At 51.8% G+C, this 19,202-nt stretch overlaps 1 protein-coding gene across 1 annotated transcript in view; it reads left to right on the top strand.

Annotated features, from left to right (window-relative positions):
• The first annotated feature begins 8,264 nt into the window (after positions 1 to 8,264).
• The window catches only part of NCKIPSD (NCK interacting protein with SH3 domain), a 51,543-nt gene continuing 40,605 nt past the window's right edge, over positions 8,265 to 19,202 (top strand). The window contains exon 1 of the mRNA XM_053953617.1: positions 8,265 to 8,495. Within this exon, the coding sequence (XP_053809592.1) occupies positions 8,325 to 8,495 (171 nt within the window). The 5' untranslated portion in view covers positions 8,265 to 8,324. The remainder of the gene's footprint in view (positions 8,496 to 19,202) is intronic.

Genomic DNA, 19,202 nt, shown 5'->3' with positions numbered 1-19,202 from the left:
CAGAGCCACTGAGCTGGCAGGGCCCAGCACCTGCCCTTTGAGGAGGGGCTGGGACAAAAGAGCCTGCATAGATGGGGTAAAGACAGATTCTGAGAGGCCTCCAGAGGTCCCTTCCAGCCAGAAGGAGGACTGATCAGTGAGAACTTGCTCTTGAAATCGACAGTCTATTTCTTGTTCCCTGGTCTTATGTATCTAGAAAGAGGCTGCGTAACCTCTTTCTAGAGAGCTATAGATGTTATTGAACCTAAGCTGAGGCATAACGTGTAAAACTTAAACAGGAATAGCTGCAACAGCAGCACCCAGGGCAGAGCTGCCAGGCCTGAGGAGAACCTTAAGCAGCTTAAAATCTTACTTGGAACAAACTGACAGGAAAGAAGCATCAGAATGTGAGAGGGTAGTGAGCAACTGAAGTAACAGAGTAACTAAGCCAACGGTTCTGTTACAAGGAGCATTTATCTAACCATTTTTAGATACAGAACTTCTCCCCTTGAGAGGTTTGCACATCATCATGATAGTGCAAGAGAAAAATGGGTGTGGAAGTGCTGAGGTAAGAATGGGGAAGTTCTTGTTACAGATAACCAGAATGAAGTAGTCAGTTTGTGCAGAAGAGTCAGGTGAATCATCTCCCTGGCCCATACTTTGCAGGCTTGCTTAGGAGAGAAGAGGTGGGATGTGACAAGAAGGCTGCAGATCTGCTTGTGGAAGGTCATCCCTATCAGTTGGCTGTAGCCCTGTAGCTTCAGTTTCATATTCCCCAGCAGTTGCTATCAAGTTCTCCTTGATCAAAGTCTGTCTGATGGCTCACCTGTGCTCCTTTGTACTTTTTTAAGGATGTTTTTAACCTTTCCTTGTACATGAGTTTGTGGGTGGGCTTTTATTGTTTGGTTTTTGTTGGGTTTGTGTTGTTCCACAGTGTTCAGGCACTGACTGATGTTGGCTTTAAACAGATATTTTTAGGTCTTGCAGTCACCTCAGTATTTTATGCCAGTACATGGGCTGTTGTCTCCTTGAGATGGGCTTGTCCAGCATGAACAGGACGTATGTTGCTTCTGGATGAGACTCCAGTGGTGAGTGCAGCTGACAGGGCCCTGTGAACCACTCCTGGCACTGGCTGCAAAAACCCTTGGGCAAGGGGAAGATGGGGCTATTTATTCTCGGCATCTCAACTGCAAAATGCCTCTTGCCTGTTGTTCCCAAGATGCACCTAGCACAAAGAGAGGGGCCATGGCTGCAAGGTGATGTTTCGTTTTCAGTTCTCCAGTTTAGGATGTGATGTCCTCTGCTAATGAGCTCATGACGAGTCTCTTGGCAGGCACTGTAGTCCCCTATCATTGCTGCTACTTATGAATAAGCCTCCCTGTGCAGATTCATCTGAAACATGGTTTGACTTTGTCATCTGAAATTAGCAGGGATAAAGTCCCCTAATGTACTTGTGTTACGTAGGAGCTCTGGAGGGAATTCATAAAATCCGATGAGAACAATCGCATTTGCTCTGATGCAAGCTGCAGAACAAGCCTGCAGACGTGGCCCTGGGTGCAGGCAGGGAGCTGCAGGCACACTGCCAGCGGGGTAAGCTCAGCTAGACCTGGTTTCAGCAGACTTGGAGTACTAGGGGGTCCATACAGAATAATAGCAAACCCTCAGCTGCAATTGGTGTTGCTGCAGAAAGGTGAAGGGACCTGCCCCTGTGGGCTCAGGCCAGCACTGCTAAAATCCTTTTGCCAATATTGACTGAGGATTAAGAGATGCTGTGCCAGGGCTCCAAAGCAACAAGGTGGTTGGGAGCTTCCTGGGTTGCAGCAGCTGGGAGGGAGGGAGCAAGAACAGAGAAGACCTTTTTAGTTTGTTACTTTGAGTTAGGTAACAGCAAACCATCAGGAGGAAAAATCCCTTCCTTGCACCACATCCTTGAAGGTTAAAAAAGGGGCAACCCCTGTGCAAGTGCCTCTAAATCGGATACTATCTTGCAAACTTCAAAAGCAGGTTTCTTTTTCCTTCCATGCTGTTCTGCACACATCCCTCCAAGCAATTCCTTATTTGTGGAAAGGCAATTGTGTAACTGCCAACATGCTGCGGGGGGAATGGCTGCATGTAAATCCCTGTAAATGGCTCTCCAGCCCTGTGCCTGGGCTTCTTGGAGGACAGAAATAGGATGAGTAGGGGTTGGGGAGGCTGGTTTTGGTCACCTGCCTGTTGGACCATGGCAAAAGACAGAATGGTGGAATAATGGGAGAGCAGCAGTTGCGCTCAGGAATAGACTTGAGGGCTTTTGTTCATGCTCTGAGCATGGCTCCCCACAGCTCTGGTCCTCCCTGGCCTGTGAGCTTCCCTCTGTGCTGATTGTGCCAGCAAGAGCACTGGGAAGGGACAGCTACACTGGTTCCCTCATGTGTCCTGGGGAGCTCTGCAGTGTGGGAGAGGCACCTCCACAGAGCAGCCCTGCTGCTGGGATGGGGGACAGGAGCTGGAACAGCCTGTGCCCTGGCAGGGAGCCCCCATTCTGTAGTTTCTGCAGCCTCTGCTCTGTGGAGGACAATGCTGAGCTCACGTCCCTGTTCCTCAAGGCTCCCCTGTGTCTGGTCTCCTCCCTGTCTGCTTCCTGATGCTTGGAGAAGACCCACCTTTTCCTGGCAGCCCTGCCCTAGCAGGACCATTGACCAGGGTTGCTGCAGTGTGCTGGGCCTGACCCTGCACTGGTGACTTCTCAGAGGCTGGGTGAGAGACAGCATGTGGTCCAGACCCCTAGGCACCTGCTCCTGCTTTCCTATGGCTGCCCCTGGAGGATGCTGCACCAGCCCCAGGCTTGTGGAGAGCTTACCTTACATAAATAGGTCACTTCTAGCCCAAAACTGGGGTGGCTGATGGGAAATGCCATGCATCAGCTGGCTAAAGATGAAACACATTCCTGCAGCTGGCACCGGTTTCTCCAGTGAATTGAACTCTGCTTTGCTGGCAGGGCACTGGGGACTGAGGTGGGGGGTGAGTGGTGCTCTGTGGGCTTGCCAGGATCTTTTGGTAGGTAGCCTCCCTGGCACTGGGGTTGGGCAGGGCAGAAGCAAGAAGAGGCAGGGGCCAGCCCCTGGCCTTGCTGGAGGACAGGGCACCTTTGTCCCTGCACTGCCCCCATCCTGTGCTGCTGCCTCTTGAGTAGCTGCTGGACTTCTTCCCCTGAGCTGGGTCTGTGCCAGTGGGGAGGGACACACAAATGCCTTTTATGGAGCGAGAACAAAGTATTTCCTTGTTGCCAAGCAGTGACATCTCACAGGGCAGCAGCCCAAAGTTGCTGTGCTCCCTGCCCAGGGAAGAATGGTTGACTCTGTGACTCTGGGTCTGCAAAGGGCTCAAACCCGAGCCACTGGGGACACGGTGGGTGGTTCTCAGCACACAGGGGCAGAGGGACCCTGCGCCCTGATGCCTCTGGGGCACTCACTGCTGGAGGCAGCGGGTGCTGTGTGTGGCCCAGCAGCTGTGCCTTCCCTGTTTCTAATGGTGGTGGGCTTAAGTTTGTTTAACTGGAGACTAACAGAACTGGTGATGCTGTAGTGGGACTGGAGGCCACTGTCTGTCCATCCTGTGCATGGATCCATCCTTGGAACAGGGTGAGGGTCCTGCACTGCACTGTGGCCATCTCCAATGGTGCCCAAGCCTTGGAGCCATGTAGGGCAGGGCAATGGGGGCTGAATGGCTTTTGTCCCTGTCTGGGAGCAAAGCCACCTTCCTTCAATGGTATGGAAATGAGGGTTGGCTAAGGGGCCTCCTCCAGCTCTCTGTTGCCTGGCCTTTGTTCGAAGCTTGTAATTCAGACACCTGAATGAAAGCAGAGCAAACCCTGGGGACAGCCCCCACCAGGCTGAGCACCGTGTTCCATTAGTGGGGTCCCCATCCCAGCACTCCTCACCTGCTCACCAGGGCCCGCTGCACCACCCACCAGCCCAGGGCTCCTCTTCATGGAAAGGATGTAAGCAGGTCCCTTTCCCTCCCTGCCCCACAAACCATATGGGCAGCAAAGGGTAACCCTTGGAAACAGCCTCACATGGTGGAAGCTGCTGCCTGCCATGCTGGGCTGCCAGCTCCAGATGAGGTGACGGGCTCTGTCTTCTCTTTCTTGGGTTTGCACCACAGCAGTGTCCCCACCAGCTGAGCTGTGACTGGCTGCATTGACCCCATGGAGTCTTCTCAATTTCTCTTTGAAAGAGAAGCAGAGGAGCTCCTACAGCCCACAGAGGCAGGATCCACTGCTAAACTCCAGGCAACCCCATGTTTTGCAGCTCTTCCCACATGCAACGAGAAAAGGACATGAGCAGGGTGGTGCTGGGCAAGGCAGCATTGGCCTGCTTGGAGACAGATGTGACGCCAGGAGTGTCCTTCACCCAGCAGCCCTGCAGCCGGAAGGACAGCCTGGGGAGCCCAGGGAGTGGTGTTCTTGCTGCCAAGCACCTTACCCCTGTGCCCCACTTCCCTCACCTTCCAAATGCATTCTGCCTGGCTATTGGGTTGGTGGCAGAGAAAGTGGCATTGTCCTGAGCCACTTGTTTCCACAGCACAGCGTTGGAGCCTGCAGAGCTGTCCCGGCAGGGAGGGCTGGGAAGGAGCAGTGCCGGCCCACAGAGTACGTGGGTTGGCAAGGGGCTCATCAGGTCTGGATGTGAGCAGAGTTTAACAAAGAACAGGGAGCTGTTGTGTGAAGCCAAAGAGGTTGTTTTTCTGAAGAGAAGCTACAGAGCATGCTAGGATGTATGCTGCTTGTCTTGTAACCTGCAGCGCCTCAATCCTTCCCGCAGCATACCCCGGCCCCCCCTCCACCATCCCTCAACTCTCCCGACCTTCTGTCTTCTTCGTTTCTAGGAAGTGCAGCTGTTGGCAGGCACTGGCTGCTCCTTCCTCCGGCCACAGGAGGGGTCTGGGCCCCAGCCAGCCCCGGCTTTGTGCAGGACTCGTTGCGCAAGGAGGCCTGCGGGCACCTCGGCCCGGCAGGCAGGCGGAACAGAGCGGTCCCAGAGCCACCCACTGCCCCGGCAGCTTCGGCTTCTCCACATGTTGTGCGCTATGGGGAAGCGGCCGTCAAAAGAGCAGCGCCTCGCGGGTGTTTTCGAGCTCAGCACGGATCACTGTGTTCCTTGCAAGAGGCAGGAGCAGGGCTTGCTCTTGCCCAGCAGAGGACCCTTCCCAGCTTGCTGGCAGGCAGCACAGGTTTGGGGGCTTTTCCCGTAAGGGAGTCAATGTGGTTGGAAAGGTGAGATCTTCTGGAAGTGATAGTGATGTCTGCAATTGGACGGTCCTATCTACAGCCTTTTAGTGAGGTTTTCCAGGAGGTAGGGCTATCAGGACACTGGGAAATAAGGACATGCCTGGCCATCCTGGCCTTGGACAACCCCAGTCCCTGAAGGACACACTGAAAACACTGTCCCTGGGACTTTGGGCCTGGGGTCCTCACAACACCTCACATCCCTATGACTTTTCACCCAGAGAGGGCTGGTGGGAGTGCAATAATATTTGTATACCTAAAAGTGGAGCGATTGATCCCACTGCTGTTTTGCAACGTGTTGACAAGCAGACAGTGCAGAATTATATAAGTGTATGTGGAGCTGGCAAGTTTGTGTTCCAATCATATGAATGCTGTTGTGCAACACTTCCCCTCCACAGCTCTGGAGGAAAACAGGAGTGTGGGGGCTGCCACGCATGCACTGAGCCCTTCACGGCTTACAGTGATCCAAGTCCCCCAAGGCTCTGAGGGCAAAGGATGCAAGTATTATTTTCCTGAGGTCTCAAGTTCAGCTTTAAAAGTCACCTGCAAGTGACGCAGCAGGATCCTTGCTCGTTGCCCCTCCCTGTCCAATATAAATCACCTGGCACTTGCAATTCAGAGCTGATTCCTCAGCAGCAGGAATTTGTCCTGGGCTCTGCATTCTACCCAGATGCAGAAGAAGGGGGTCTTTACAGAGGAAATCCTTCCCAGTCACTGTCTGGGAGAGCTGGGATGCTGTGCTGAGCACAGGAAGAGACTGGGGAGCTGCTGCTGCTGTGCACGTGGGAGGTGGTTGGTGGGTGCCTGCATCCCCCTCAGCTATCTCTGCCTGCCAGCACAGCCTGTGCTGCCAACTTCGTGGAAACAAAGCACCGTTATTCCAGCACAAACAGCTGGGCTTGTGCCAGGCAATGGCCAGGGCTCACCTGGAGTGGGGACACAGCGGCAGGTTGAACACTGCAGCCAAACTGGGCAGGGGACGGGCAAGCAGAGAATCCTGTTCCCGTGGGATGCAGATGGCTCCGCAAATGGGAACGTTTTCTCTCCTGCAGTGGTGATCCCCGGCTGCCCAGCCCTTGCCCACCATCGTGCTGTTCCCTGCTGGGCATCTGGAAGGGACTATGACCAGGCAGGAAGTCCAGGCCTGAAGGGCTCCTGAAGGATTCAGCCCCAATTACATCTCACAGTTCTCAGTTAAAGCACCCCGCTGTTTTTTCAGCCTGAGCGTGCCCAACTTCAGCTCAGTGCAGTGATTCCCGGTACCCGCCGCAGTGGGGGAGTCTAGGCAACCGCTCACTCCCACTCCATCCTCCATCCCTGCGTAACCAGGATCAGAATGAATTATCTCACTGCCAGTGCTGGGAAAAGTGAGGGCCTGGGTGGGCTGTGCTGGGAGCAGGCAGGGGATTGTGGCCACTGCAAGCCTGGTTTTTATTGTATTACCACTGTTTGGATTGGGTTGGGAACGGTTCCTGGATGAGTTAAACCCCTTGTAACTGTGAGCAAGGATCTGTGGACTGTTCCATCTCTGCATCCCTGCATCCCAGCAGGATGGCAGGGTTGGGCAGCGTGGGTGAGGGATATCTTTGTGGTGGGCTTGGTTGCAGGAGTATATTCTAGTCCCACTGGGGTGCTGTAACCAGGTCCCCACCCACCCTGCTCCTAGGCTGTCTGTGCTGGCTTTGTCAGGTGGAAAATTTGTCTTGTTCCTAGGGCACGATGGAGAAAGCCCTGTCTGGGGAAGAGGGAGGGGGGACCATGCCCTGCAGGGCTGCCACCCTCTTCCCTGGGACAGTGAGAAGAGCTCAGATCCCTGGGCAGCAAGGATCAAGGGAAGCTGCTGATATCTTGGGGAGGTGGGGCAGCTTGCAGGGGTCTTGGGCTACCTGGGGTAGTGTCCCAAAGGGTTGTTCTCCTGGAATGGGGAAAGGAGATGAATGGGGCTGGGGGCTGCTGTGTCTTCATGGAGAACTCCAGGCCTGACGGGCTGTGCCATGGCCACGTGCCAGGTCACTGTGTCCGCTGCGGGTCAAAGCCAGCCCTGGTCGTGTCCCGATCCATGCTGGGGCAGTGGTGGGGAACGGGACCGGCCCCGGGGAGCTCGCTGGGGGAAGCCCTCGTGGCACCCAGGGTGGGGCTGGCGGGCACACAAGGACTTCGGGGGCTCAGTGGTACCGGGTGCTGCAATATGGCATTCCAGAGGAGGGGCTGCTCGGGGGCACTCGCCGGGACGGGCGGATTTAGTGGGGAAGCCATGTGCCTGTGGCCAGCTGGGCCACGGTGGGGACGGAGGGGCCAGGCGCCGGTGGGCGATGGGCGGTAGGCGGGAGCAGCGACCCCAGGAGCCGGCAGTAACCCAGGCAGCTGTGATTGAGGAGGGACACAGACGGGCCGGTGCCGGGGAAGCGCCCGTGCTTAATGGATCCTGCCAACGGCCCCTCGGGGGTCGGTGCCAAGGGTCAGTCCCGTGGGTCAGTCCCGGCGGCAGTGCTCCGGTTCCGGGGGCCAGTCCCGTGCCTTAGTCCCGTGGGTCAGTTCTGGGGGTCAGTCCCCGGTGCAGATGCCGGGGTCGGTGCCGGGGTCAGTCCCCGGTGCAGGTGCGGGGGTCGGTGCCGGGGTCGGTGCCGGGGTCAGTCCCCGGTGCAGATGCTGGGGTCGGTGCCGGGGTCGGTGCCGGGGTCAGTCCCCGGTGCAGATGCTGGGGTCGGTGCCGGGGTCGGTGCCGGGGTCAGTCCCCGGTGCAGATGCTGGGGTCGGTGCCGGGGTCGGTGTCGGGGTCGGTGCCGGGGTCGGTGCCGGGGTCGGTGCAGGGGTCAGTCCCCGGTGCAGGTGTCGGGGTCGGTGCCGGGGTCGCTGCCGCCTCAGGGACGCTGCGCGAGCCGTTGGCGCCCCCTGCCGGCGCAGCGGGCGGCACGGGGCGGGGCGGGGCCGGGGGAGTGGCGCCGCCGCGCCGCCAGGGGGCGGTACCGCGCGGGGGGGCGGGGCGCGGCGGCGACGTGTGGGCGGGGCTGGCGGGGGCGGGCCCGGTCCGGTCCGGGCGGGCGGAGGTGCCGGTGCTGCTGGTGCCGGTGCCGCCGCCATGTACCGGGCCCTGTACAGCTTCCGCTCGGCCGAGCCCAACTCGCTGCCTTTCGCTGCCGGAGAGACCTTCCTGCTGCTGGAGCGCAGCAACCAGCACTGGTGGCTCGTCACCCGCGCCGGCTCTGGCGAGACGGGCTACGCGCCGGCCTCCTACCTCCAGCGGCTGCAGGTGGGCCGGGCCGGGCCGGGCCGGGCGGGGGGCGGCTCTGCCGGAGGTCCCGGGGCCGGGCGGCGCTGCCCTGGCCCCTCGCAGGCAGCGGGGCTTTCCCGGCTGTCCCAGGCTGGGTTTGTGCCGGGGCGGTGCAGGGCACAGCCCGGTGCTCGGAGCAGCGCAGCCCCAGCCGCTCGTGTCCCTCGCTGGTCTTCCCCGGGAGCCGCTGGCCCGGCTGGGAAAACGGGTGTGCCATTTCTGTGGCCGTGGCTGCCCCTGCAGTGTCTGCAGCAGGCGGGAACAGTCTGGGACACTGTGGGATGGGAATCCCGTAGTGGCAGGAGGCAGGATTCATCTCCGGTGGTGTCAGGTTTGGGGAGCACCAGCCCTGCGGGTCAGGGACAAAGTGAGACCTCAGCAGGCTCATCCGGAGGAAGGGGGCTGGATACTGGATACGGATCTCCCGGGCCTGAAAGTCTGAGGGGCTGTTTACTCCTGCAGAACTGGGAGAGGAAGATAAGAGCATCCCTGGGAGATGCTGAGGGGGATTCTCCTTCCCGGAGTAAACATGATTACAGGTAAACCGGAATCTCCTGGCCAGCAGCCGTGGTTGGTGTAAGTTAGTGGCACTCCTATGACCATCTCCGTGCTGGCTGTTCAGCCTGGGGGCTCCGTGTGTCTGGTACTCCCACACTGCAAGGATAGTGAGGGGTGGTTGTCCTGCTTCCACTAACACACCACGACACCCACAGCACACCCCTGCTGTCCTGGGGGCCAGGAGAAGCCATGGCAACTGCCTGCCATGGCAGCACTTACAGCCAAGTTGGTGATACCGGGAATTACCCAAGGTCCAACACCTGCTGTGGCCCTAGCTGGGGTCAGAGGATGGAGTACACCTTTTGCTGCTGGGGTGTAAGCACTGTGCCATGCAAGTGTCGTGGGAAAGAGGTGGCATGTAACTTGTACAGTGCAGGAGCTGCTTAGTGGAGGAACATGGCTTCTATAATTAAAATAGGCATTTCATATAGAGCTAATTCATGGGGGCTTTTGTACTTTTGGCCCACAGGATAGCTGTGGGACCTGGGTGCTGAAGTCTCTTTGCATTAGTGAATGGGTAACCGCACAGAAATGCGTGTGAATGTTAAAAGGGGCCTTTTGGCATCTGTCTGAAAATGGTGACAACCCTCTTTATTTTAGTGTGCTGCTGCTGCTCCTTCAGATGCCATTGAATTTCTGATTAGCAGTAACTCAGTCTGTAAGTAAGTGTGGGTGTGGGCTTTGCAGAACACTCCAGTGAGACAAGCATTAGCAGGAGTGTATGTGTGTCAGGGCAAGACCAGGTCATTTTGATGGCCACTTGGTCCATCCATCCTGTGAAGCTGGGGCTCTTCTGCAGCCTTGCAGGATGGCCTGATGGAAGGGGACATCTTGTGTATCAATAAGCCCTTAATAAGCTCTTTACAGGAGCTATTTAGTTACAGAGCAAAGACCTTATTAACTGCTAGATTTTAAAACCCCACAGTGGCATAGCTCCAGGTTGCTGCTCATGAGTTTCCTCTCTGCAGTCTCAGCTTCATTTGCTTGTGTGGCATGACGTCTTCTCACTGCTGTGGGTGCAGGAGCCTTCTCCTAGGCTGCTCACTCGTACCAGTGTTTCTTGCAGGTACCTTGCTAGTATGCATCTCAGAATCTTACAGGAAAAGTATTAATTCTATGACTTTACATTCATTTCTAACATCATATTTTGCTACAGCCTCAACACAGCTTGCAGTCTGCCAGGCTGACTCCTGACATGTCAGTAATGCACTGGTATTAAAGCAGAATGCTGATGACTTTGTGGGCATTCTCTCTAGTTCAGCTGTAACTTTCCCAAATGCCTTTAGACCTTGTTGTGGGAAACAGTCTGCCCTGCATCTGCTCATCTGTGTTTTGGCCATTAAATTTCCAGCACCTGAATTTGTTGATGATGTGTGAAGCAGCAGGATCTGCTCTGCAGATGCAGTCATCCTGCGTGTCTGTGACTGACTTTCTGTTGTTGCATCTTGCCAGCTCTGAAGAGCTGATGTGAAGTCAAAACATGTGTTTATTCATGGCAGAAAGCATCTGCTCACTGAGAGTGTGCTTGAGACTGTTTGCTCAGTGTCCAGGAGGAGTGCAAACATTTTGTCACCCAGTTTTGGTTTAATAAGGGCACAGAGACCAATTAGTGACAGCGGTTTGGGGGGTAATTAATGCTGCCCCAATCACAGCAGGGAAAAGCACCGCTAATGATTGGTGTTAGCAGGGAGAGAGCGTGGCCAACAGGAGTCACCATTGTAAAGGTGAGCTTGGCCTTCCTCAGCAGTGCAGTTAGGTTCCAGGTGAGCAGTAGGTTGGGGAACAGTCAGAGCCCCTCACAGCAACCTGCTGAGAGGATGCTCACGAGGGAGGCTTGAGCTGCTGTGCACTATTAGGAACATTCATTTTCTTCTGAGCTTCTCTTGCGTTTCAGGGTTTTTTTTTTTTTTCCTCAGCTTTCATAGATATGGGATATTGATGCCTTAGCTTCTCTAAAAGAAAAAAATAATTCTCAGTTATTTTTTTAATGCTTATTTTTGCCTGATGTCTTCTTGCAGGATTTTGTATTGAAATCCTTGTGGCTCAGTACTGCTGTTAAAAGAGAGCTAGTTGTAGGGGGGGGAAATAGCTCCACCAACAAATCCTTCTTAGAATACCCCTAAGTAACAAGCTGGGGCCCAGCCAGAGCACCAGAAGGTACAGATGATGTGAAGTTAATTTGAGTCAATTAGAAATGCCCAACTTCAGCTGATATTCCTGCTGATTTTACTCTTCTGTAGTTCCCTTTTAGCTCCTGTTTGGGTTATTAAGAGTCATTTCAAGTCGAGTGCTGCTCTGGGGATAGATGCTGAGGGTGTAAAGCAGCAAGAGGGGAAGACTGGGCTGTGCTGCTGAATGGGGCAGCTTGTGGACCGCACACAAAGAGAGTTGCTTATTGAAACAGTGGCCTCACACGTGGCTTTGCCCTGGCTCTGCGTGTCCTTGGTGGAGATCTTGGGAGGCCTTGACACCAGCAGGCACGATAGTGCCCAGCAAGGTCGTGTACTCAGGGGCTGCAGGTGCTGCTGCCAGACAAGTGAAAACATGTATCTAGCTAGCACTGTGCCAGTGACAGCACAAGGGTAGTGGCCTCCAGCTACTGGTGGAGCAAGAAATGTGCTAATATCTAATGCCAGGTGAATACTGCTGCAGCAAAACTGTCCACTCAAGTGCCAGGCCCTCCTATTGAACGGCAAGGTGCCTGTCAGCATGAGGTTGGTGTTTTGTCTCTAGCTGTGTGCTGATGCTTAAGTGATGTATGAGTGGCAGAAAAACATTAAAATGGAGATTGAAATGGAGCTTAGGGTGTCCTCTGGAGTCAGACAGTCACTCCAGAAGATAGGCTTTTCAAACCTTTATGTGCAGCTGTAAAAGATTCAATTTGGAAAGCTTGCTTAGGCACAGGAGGTTCACTCAGTGTCAGGAAGGGACAAATACTAAGTCTAGCAAATAAGAAGGTTCCTTTCTGTGGGATAAATAGCTCTATGTTGCTATTATTATGATGGAACCTGGAAACTTGTATGGGAATGTGGAGTTATTCCAGCTCTGGATGAAGATTTCAGGCTGTGGCACAGCAGCACCAGGAGCACAGAGGGAGTGGTTGTCCTGGAGGATGCTGAGTATGGGTGACACTTGGCCTGCCAGGAAAGCTGATCTGCTCTGCTCCTGGCAGGACAGGGGCTGGCTGTGGTGGTTTGCTCCTGCTGTGGGACCCACATCCAGGAGCAGCAGGGCTGCTTCAGCTCTCAGCCTCACCAGGCACTACAACTGATCTTGTCATGTCTCATGTCTGCACTGACCCAGGCTGCATTGCCTGTCAATGAAAGTCTTAACATTAAATGCCAAGGAGGGAAATGGCAGCTTTAAAATACTCTATTGGTAAATGTCAGGGGTGCAAAAATAAGTGCTAACTCACAGGGAGATGTTTCCTGATGAAGTGGAAATGGTTTAGCCTGTTGGCTGTTACAAATTAGCTGTCCAGCTGTATTAAGCCATTTGGAAACAGCTTTGAAATTAATGTTGATATCCTTTTCAAAATTACCTTGAATTTATTTGGAATAAGTGGAAAATTGTTTGTAATGTGGATTTTGAGTCTCTATTCCTGCTTCCACATTGTACCTCTGGAGGAGCAAGGAAAGGTCTGTTTGGGTGCAGAGGTGTGTATGCTGATGGCCAAGAGGCTTTGGACTGTCTGGTGAGAAAATGAAGCCAAGCAAAGAGTGTAACAAGCATTTTGAGGATGCCTTGGATTGCTGTTTGCAGTATCTTTTTCTACAAGAATAAACAGACATGTGATAAAAATAAGAGACTGCTTTGTGCAGCCTAGCAACAACTAAAATTCTCCTGCAGCACGAGCAAGTGCGTAGTGGCAGAGTACTGGTAGTCCTGACTAGGCAGGCACAGGAGTGGTGTGTCACCTCCCCAGCTGCAAAGAAGACAGGTTTCTGTGAGGGAGAGAAATTTGAGCACTCTCTGTTTACCCAAACCATTCTGCCCTATTTCTTGTTGTAGCATTGACCTGGGTTCAAGACTGGAATTGTGTGGTGCAGAGTGAGGTACTGTAGGAGCTGCCTTTTCTTGCAGACCAGGGCATGCCAGGGCTCAGCATGTGGGTCTCACAGCTCATGGCCACTCCTCCAGCCTGATCCCACATCTTACACCCAGCCCTGCTGTCCAGCCTTCCCCTAAGCTGCCTCTGCTCTTGTGAGCCCCACTCTCAGTTAATTCAGTTCACTGGCTTGCTGGAAAGCTCCTTGTTTGTAATTGTGTTGCTTCTCTGCCAGGATCTCATGTGCATTGGTTCAGGGATGGAGCAGCATGTGCCAAGGCTGGTGCTGTGTAGGATCACTGTGGCAGCTCAGGTAGTGTCAAACCTTCCACTCTGCCATGGAGACAGTGATGGTTGTGGAACGCAGTTGGAATCGTAGAATAGCTTGAATTGGGAGGGACTTTAAAGATCGAGTTCCAGCTCCCCAGTTGGTTGTACATTGTCAATCACAAAATAGTTTGGGTTGGAAGGGACCTCTGGAGATCATCCAGTCCAACGCCCTGCAAAGGCAGGGCCACCTGGAGCAGTGACACATGAAAACGTGTCCAGGTGGGTTTAGAATGTCTCCAGAGAGGGAGATACTACAACCTCCCTGGGCTTGCTGGAAACTGAGTTTTGGCAATTGTTGTTTGCTATAAGAGTTTCTCCCTCCATCTGCTTAAAACCCAACTTTAAACTTGGTGCTTCTGCCCCTTGGCAGAGTTGCTCTCGTTGTTTCTGAACAGGTGGTGATTGTACGGACTGTCCCCTGTGCTGGAGCCTGCAGCGTTATTTGTCATCTGCTGCAGGTTTGACAGAGCTTTCAATGGGCGTGAGAGCTTAATTGCAATACTCACACAGATCCTGAGTAAGTGCTTAGGCTAAAAATAAAGTTTTATTTTGGAGAATGAGCAGCTGGTAGTGCTTTGTAACTGAGGCTGCGTTTCTTGACACATGCGAGAAAGTGAAAGAATGAAGCATTTTTCTCTGGGGTCTCACCATAGCAGAGATGCTGTTGTGTTAGAGCTGCTTGTGCTTTGAGATTAAGTTTTATTCTTGAGACTAAATTACACAGTTAAGGGAGTTGTAACCATTTCTAATTACTGTAGCTAAACACTTGAAATTTTAGCCAGAAGATCTACAATCTTTCACGGTCCAGAATTATTAAAGTAGAGCTATGGTAATGATCTTTAGTCTTGGCTGTGAAGACACATTATTCTCATTTTTACTCCAATTAAAATAGTTGGGTTTTTTGATACCAGATAAAATTTGTCTTTGTGGCCTGGACACCCAGGTATGAGCAGCATTGGTGGTGTGGTCTTACCGCTCCTGTGTCATGGGTGGAATGACACTGGTGGATGCATGGATGGCTCTCTTGGGCTGGGAATACTAAGCCTGTTTCAGGGCTGAACAAAATGAAGGCTGCTTTGATCAGAAGAGATCTGGCAGTAGGGACATGTCTGAGAGTCCATGTGAGCAATGTGGCTGCAGCTCTCTTTGCTTTGGAGAAAGGGCAAGGTGAGGAGGCAGATTGGAAAGAGGAAATGTGCCATTTTCTTCCCAGCCTTTAAAGAGGCACTTGCCCAGAGCAGACAGACACAAATTGGTTCCCAACTTCCCTGCGGGGTCATAGTGTCTGCCAGGCCATTTGCACCTCTGCTCTAGTGCTGGGCTATGAGCATTTCACAGTGTTGCACATTTGATCACCCGCTGTTACCTTGCAATTTTACTGATCAAATCTGTGATTTTTTTTTTTTTTTTTTTTGCCTACTGTATGGTTTTTGAATGCTTTTCATCAGGAGAAGATGGCTGGGTTTCTTTCCTTGTTTACATCTGGATGATGATGAGCTTTTTATTGCAAAAGGAAGAACTGCCAGCTTTGAACTAGGAACATCCTGCTCTGTTTGTGCTTCTGCATCACTTCTCACAATCCCACTCTTGTGTGTTCTTTGAGGATTTTCAGCATCCCATCACGTGAACTCTTATTAGAAAAAACAAACACAAACTGAAAAAAAAAAAAAAGGAGGAAAGATTTGTATTGAAAGAAATATGAAACCAATAAACCAGAAAGTTCATGGAAATTGATTTTCTTGTGATTGTTGCTCTATGTGAAGTACAGAGGGAGCAAGACACTGAAGAGCTGGGAGAAATTAATGTTGCTTGTCCTTGGAGAAAAATGGGCTCTGTTAGTGATGATGGGAAAACAATGTGAAGAGTCCTTCTCCTTGGAAGAGAAGAGTAACCTCCATGCTTGGGGCAGCCTGTAAACCAGGAAAGGCTTTGACAAAAGCAGACTAGATCATGGTCACTGTCTGACCTAAGAAGATCCCTTGCAAAGCCTTGGGCATATTAATGCCCATGGGGGAGGTCAAATCCCACGGTGTAAAGTGGGTGTTTACATCTGTCAATGGTTGAAACATGAAAAACAGCTGAACCTGTCTGTTGAGAGCTCTGGTTCTGGAGCAGAAGCAACCTCCTTTATATTCTGTTCCTTTTGTATTTCAGATGTACATAAAAACAAACAGAGTTTATAAGAGCATCCCAGATTTACTCCCTCATGAACAATTTAAACTTTGTTGTTCCTAGACAGGGTTATGTATTCAGGGTGTGAGTTGTCAGCCTGGGTATTGGAAGAAGTACGAATTCCAGAAGGGTTTTATAAGGAGGGAAGTACAAGCAGCCTTAGTATGCAATTATAGCATTGGATGGTCTGCAAGAAAATTAGACTTCACAGATACTAACATTTTACATGGCCACTGCCATAACCAAAATTTTTCAAGCCACAAGTTCTAACAGAGAACTTCTCTGTGTGCTGAGATTTTTAAATTAAAATGCATGTGCATTTTGTTTCTTTTTGAGACAAAACTTAAATTGAGGCTTTCATCTTGGCCATATCAGTAAGAGTTGACTTAATTTATTTCACTAAAGAAGTATATTTCTGTGCAGGCTTGCAGGGGCTATAAGGGCTAGAAGTGTTTGGTGTTGGATTGAGGAATCAGCTGGTCCTGCAGGGCTGGTGATCTCTGGCTCCCAGAGTTGCTGTAGCTGTGTGTGCAGACTGCTGTGTGATGGGTGCCAACTTCTAGTGGGAAGGAAGTCTTATTTCCAGGGCTGACACTCTCCAGAGGGAAGTGGATGCTGGCACTCCTGGAGGACCCCAGTATGTGCTTTTTCTTTGAGTTGGCACCTGGATCTGAAAAATCCTTGTTGTATTTAGAGGAAAAATTCTCATTTGAAATGGTAGTTCACGGGAAATTCTTTCTGTGGACCCTGATTGACCTCATTGCTTCAGGTCTGAGTCGCAGCAGGAATTGTGGGTCCTGGTCCTGCATCTGGAGGAGCATCACTTTGCTTCCCCAGCCACTGGCTCACAAATCGAATTTTGACCTTTAAAAGAGGGTCTTGTCAAACCTAATTTGTCTTGACTTATCACATGGCAAAACCTTTGATTTTAAAACCAGGGTTTTGAAGCTTGTCATGTGAGAAGCGGAACAGAGGACACGGTTCATGACTGCATCTGTTTGTCTTTGCTCCCCTTTGGCCCCCATCACACTCTCACCACAGGGATATTGAGCACTATTCTGTGGGAACTTCTGTCAGTGCTAATGGGCAAATAGAGTTGTCCAAAAGACAAGACCCACCACCTTGGGAGAGGAGGCTCAGCTTCATGTGAGATCATCTGTGTTCATGCCCTGCAGTGCAGAGCTTGTGTGGCAGAGCTGTTTGTTTCCCTTTCAAGGGAGCAAAGAAATAAAACTTGTCCTGTTTTAGCACGAGGCTTAGGCAAGAAGGGGAAGTAAGATTTTGTCAGCTTTATAGAATGAGGTTGGGAGGTCCATGGGTTTGATTTTCCTAGTTATTTGCTTGCCTGTTGAAGTTGTTTAGAAGAAGTTGTCACTCCTCCTTGGAAGCTGCTTGCTTCTTGTGAAGCTCGTGTCCTTCCTCCTGTCCATCTGGACCAGCTAAAAAGGCAGCGTCACCCTGATGCAAGTGCCATGAACCCATTCCTCTGACTCAGGCTGGCTTTCATGCTAGTGGGATGTGCTTTCGAATAGGGATCTCCTGTCATGCTGCTGGGGGTGGGGGGAAGGGAAAGATTTGTGCTGCTTTGTCTCCCTTTGTTGCTCAGGCTGGGGTGGTGTGTGTGAAAGTGGTCTGCAAGGTGTTGACTTTTTCATGCCAGTGGAGACTGGTGGAAATGCCACTGGAGACTGGTATTTTACGTTGTTCAGCTGCTCAAGAGTAGTTTTGTTTTTTTTTTTTTTTCTTAAATCAAGCTGTTGTTATGCTAGATAATTCCAGGCTGTGGGTCATTTCTTGCTAAATCACAGGTTTCAAATTCAGATTAGGTATTTTCTAAGTAATAACTATTAATTATTTATTGGGTTTTTTTTGTATTACAAGTAGGGACAGTGCCTTGTAGTATGAAAACCTTACGGCAGGCCTCAATCCAAAGCTTCTATTATATTGAACAAAAACCAAAGGATTGAGGGAGAAGATGAGGCAAGAGCTGCAGAGATAGACACTCACCCACAAGGAGGCAGGAATTGCTGGGATGATGTCTTGATGAAAAAGTCTTTGAATGCTTATCCATGAGGTTTGTGCCTGAGGCCATACATCCTCAGCTGCTGATGTAGCTGGGATATCATCTCCCACAGTTCCTGCTGCCTGCTCCCCCTCCACTGCCCTTGAGCTTGCTGGGAGGCTGAGCTCAGCCTCTGAGCTTCATCCTCTTTCTCTGGAGGTGAGAAGAAAGCCTTGATGGACCAAGCCTTTCACCCACTTGCACCTGGGGGATGGAAGTGGTTGGACATGTTTTTGGGATGGAGGGCTCTTTGTTAGCAGAGTTCAGTCAATGTCTGTATGCTGCAATAAGAACCAGGGCAGCTCCTGTGGAAACCAGATGGCCGCCTAGAGACATCAAGTTGAAGCTCTGCACTGAGCAGACAAATGCCAGCCTCCGTGGCCTCTGAATCTGATGTGGTGACAATTCCTTTTTGTGTGAACTCGGTGAATTCTGTGCCTTTCCAGATTGTCGCTGATGTTGGAGACAGGCACATGACAGGACACACTGAAGTTCATGAGATGACAGCCAAATGTTATTGTTGGGTGCCCCTTTTATAGGGGCTCTGTGCAGGTGACAAGGAAGCCTCTGCAGGACCTGCGTGGTGGCTTGGCACAACTGCAGGGCACTGCGGTGACAAAACGTCCGGGCACGGGGCGGCTTTGCGGCGTGGCGCGGTTTCACGGCTTAGCGCGGCTGTCTCGCCCGTCCTCCTCTCCCACGTGCCCGCTGCAGTGCCCCTGCCTGCTGGACAGGAGAGAGAAAACATGCACATGAATTGTGCAAACCACACAGCTTCAGAGTTACTGTCACCCTTTGCTTGCTGTTCGGCAGCTCCAGACCTGCATGCAGGACATGAGCTGAGTCCTGGCCATCTCCATTCCTGCAGATTTGTCCCGCACAGTATGGGCTGGGAAGATTTCCTGAAATACAGTGGTTTGCTTTCGCTGATGCCTCTGAGTGAGATGGATGATGATACAGGTGAATGTGGCACGAGAAGAAGCAGATGCAAGAAATCAATCCTGTAATGAGCCATGGGAGCTGGGAGCAACTTTTGCTCATGGGAAATGAACAGTCTAACAAAGGCAGGTTTTTTTGTTCACTGCCTCAGGAAGTGAGGAAAACAGGATTATGGCTGTTTTGCTGCCTGAAGCACACTGTCTTGCGAGGACATTCCCCTCCTGTCCCCATTTCTTTGTGTTTTCTGAGGAGCCGGTGCTACTCTAAGCTGCAAAAGGAGATGGGATTATAAATTGCAGCTAAAGCAGAGGCTGGTTTTCTCCTGAAGATAGTGTGGGACACTAATGAGTTGCTTTTCTTCTGTGACTCACCTCTTACTTCCTTATAGGTGAAATGTCAGCAAATCCAGTTGAACCCTTTAAAAACCCACTGAACAAACCCCAGAATTTGTTCTAGAACTGAATCTGAAGATAACAGCAAGTTAGCCTCATTCCTTTGGTAAACAGAGCTAAACTTGAAATTCTCAAGCTACTTTTGTAGGTCAATGGAAACTGTCAGTCTGTTGAAGTTTTGCAGC

This window comes from Vidua chalybeata, chromosome 12 (genome assembly GCF_026979565.1).
Source record: "Vidua chalybeata isolate OUT-0048 chromosome 12, bVidCha1 merged haplotype, whole genome shotgun sequence".
Lineage (NCBI taxonomy): Eukaryota > Metazoa > Chordata > Aves > Passeriformes > Viduidae > Vidua > Vidua chalybeata.
The sequence above is the reverse complement of the archived record's forward strand: the minus strand, read 5'-3'. Positions and strand labels throughout refer to the sequence as shown.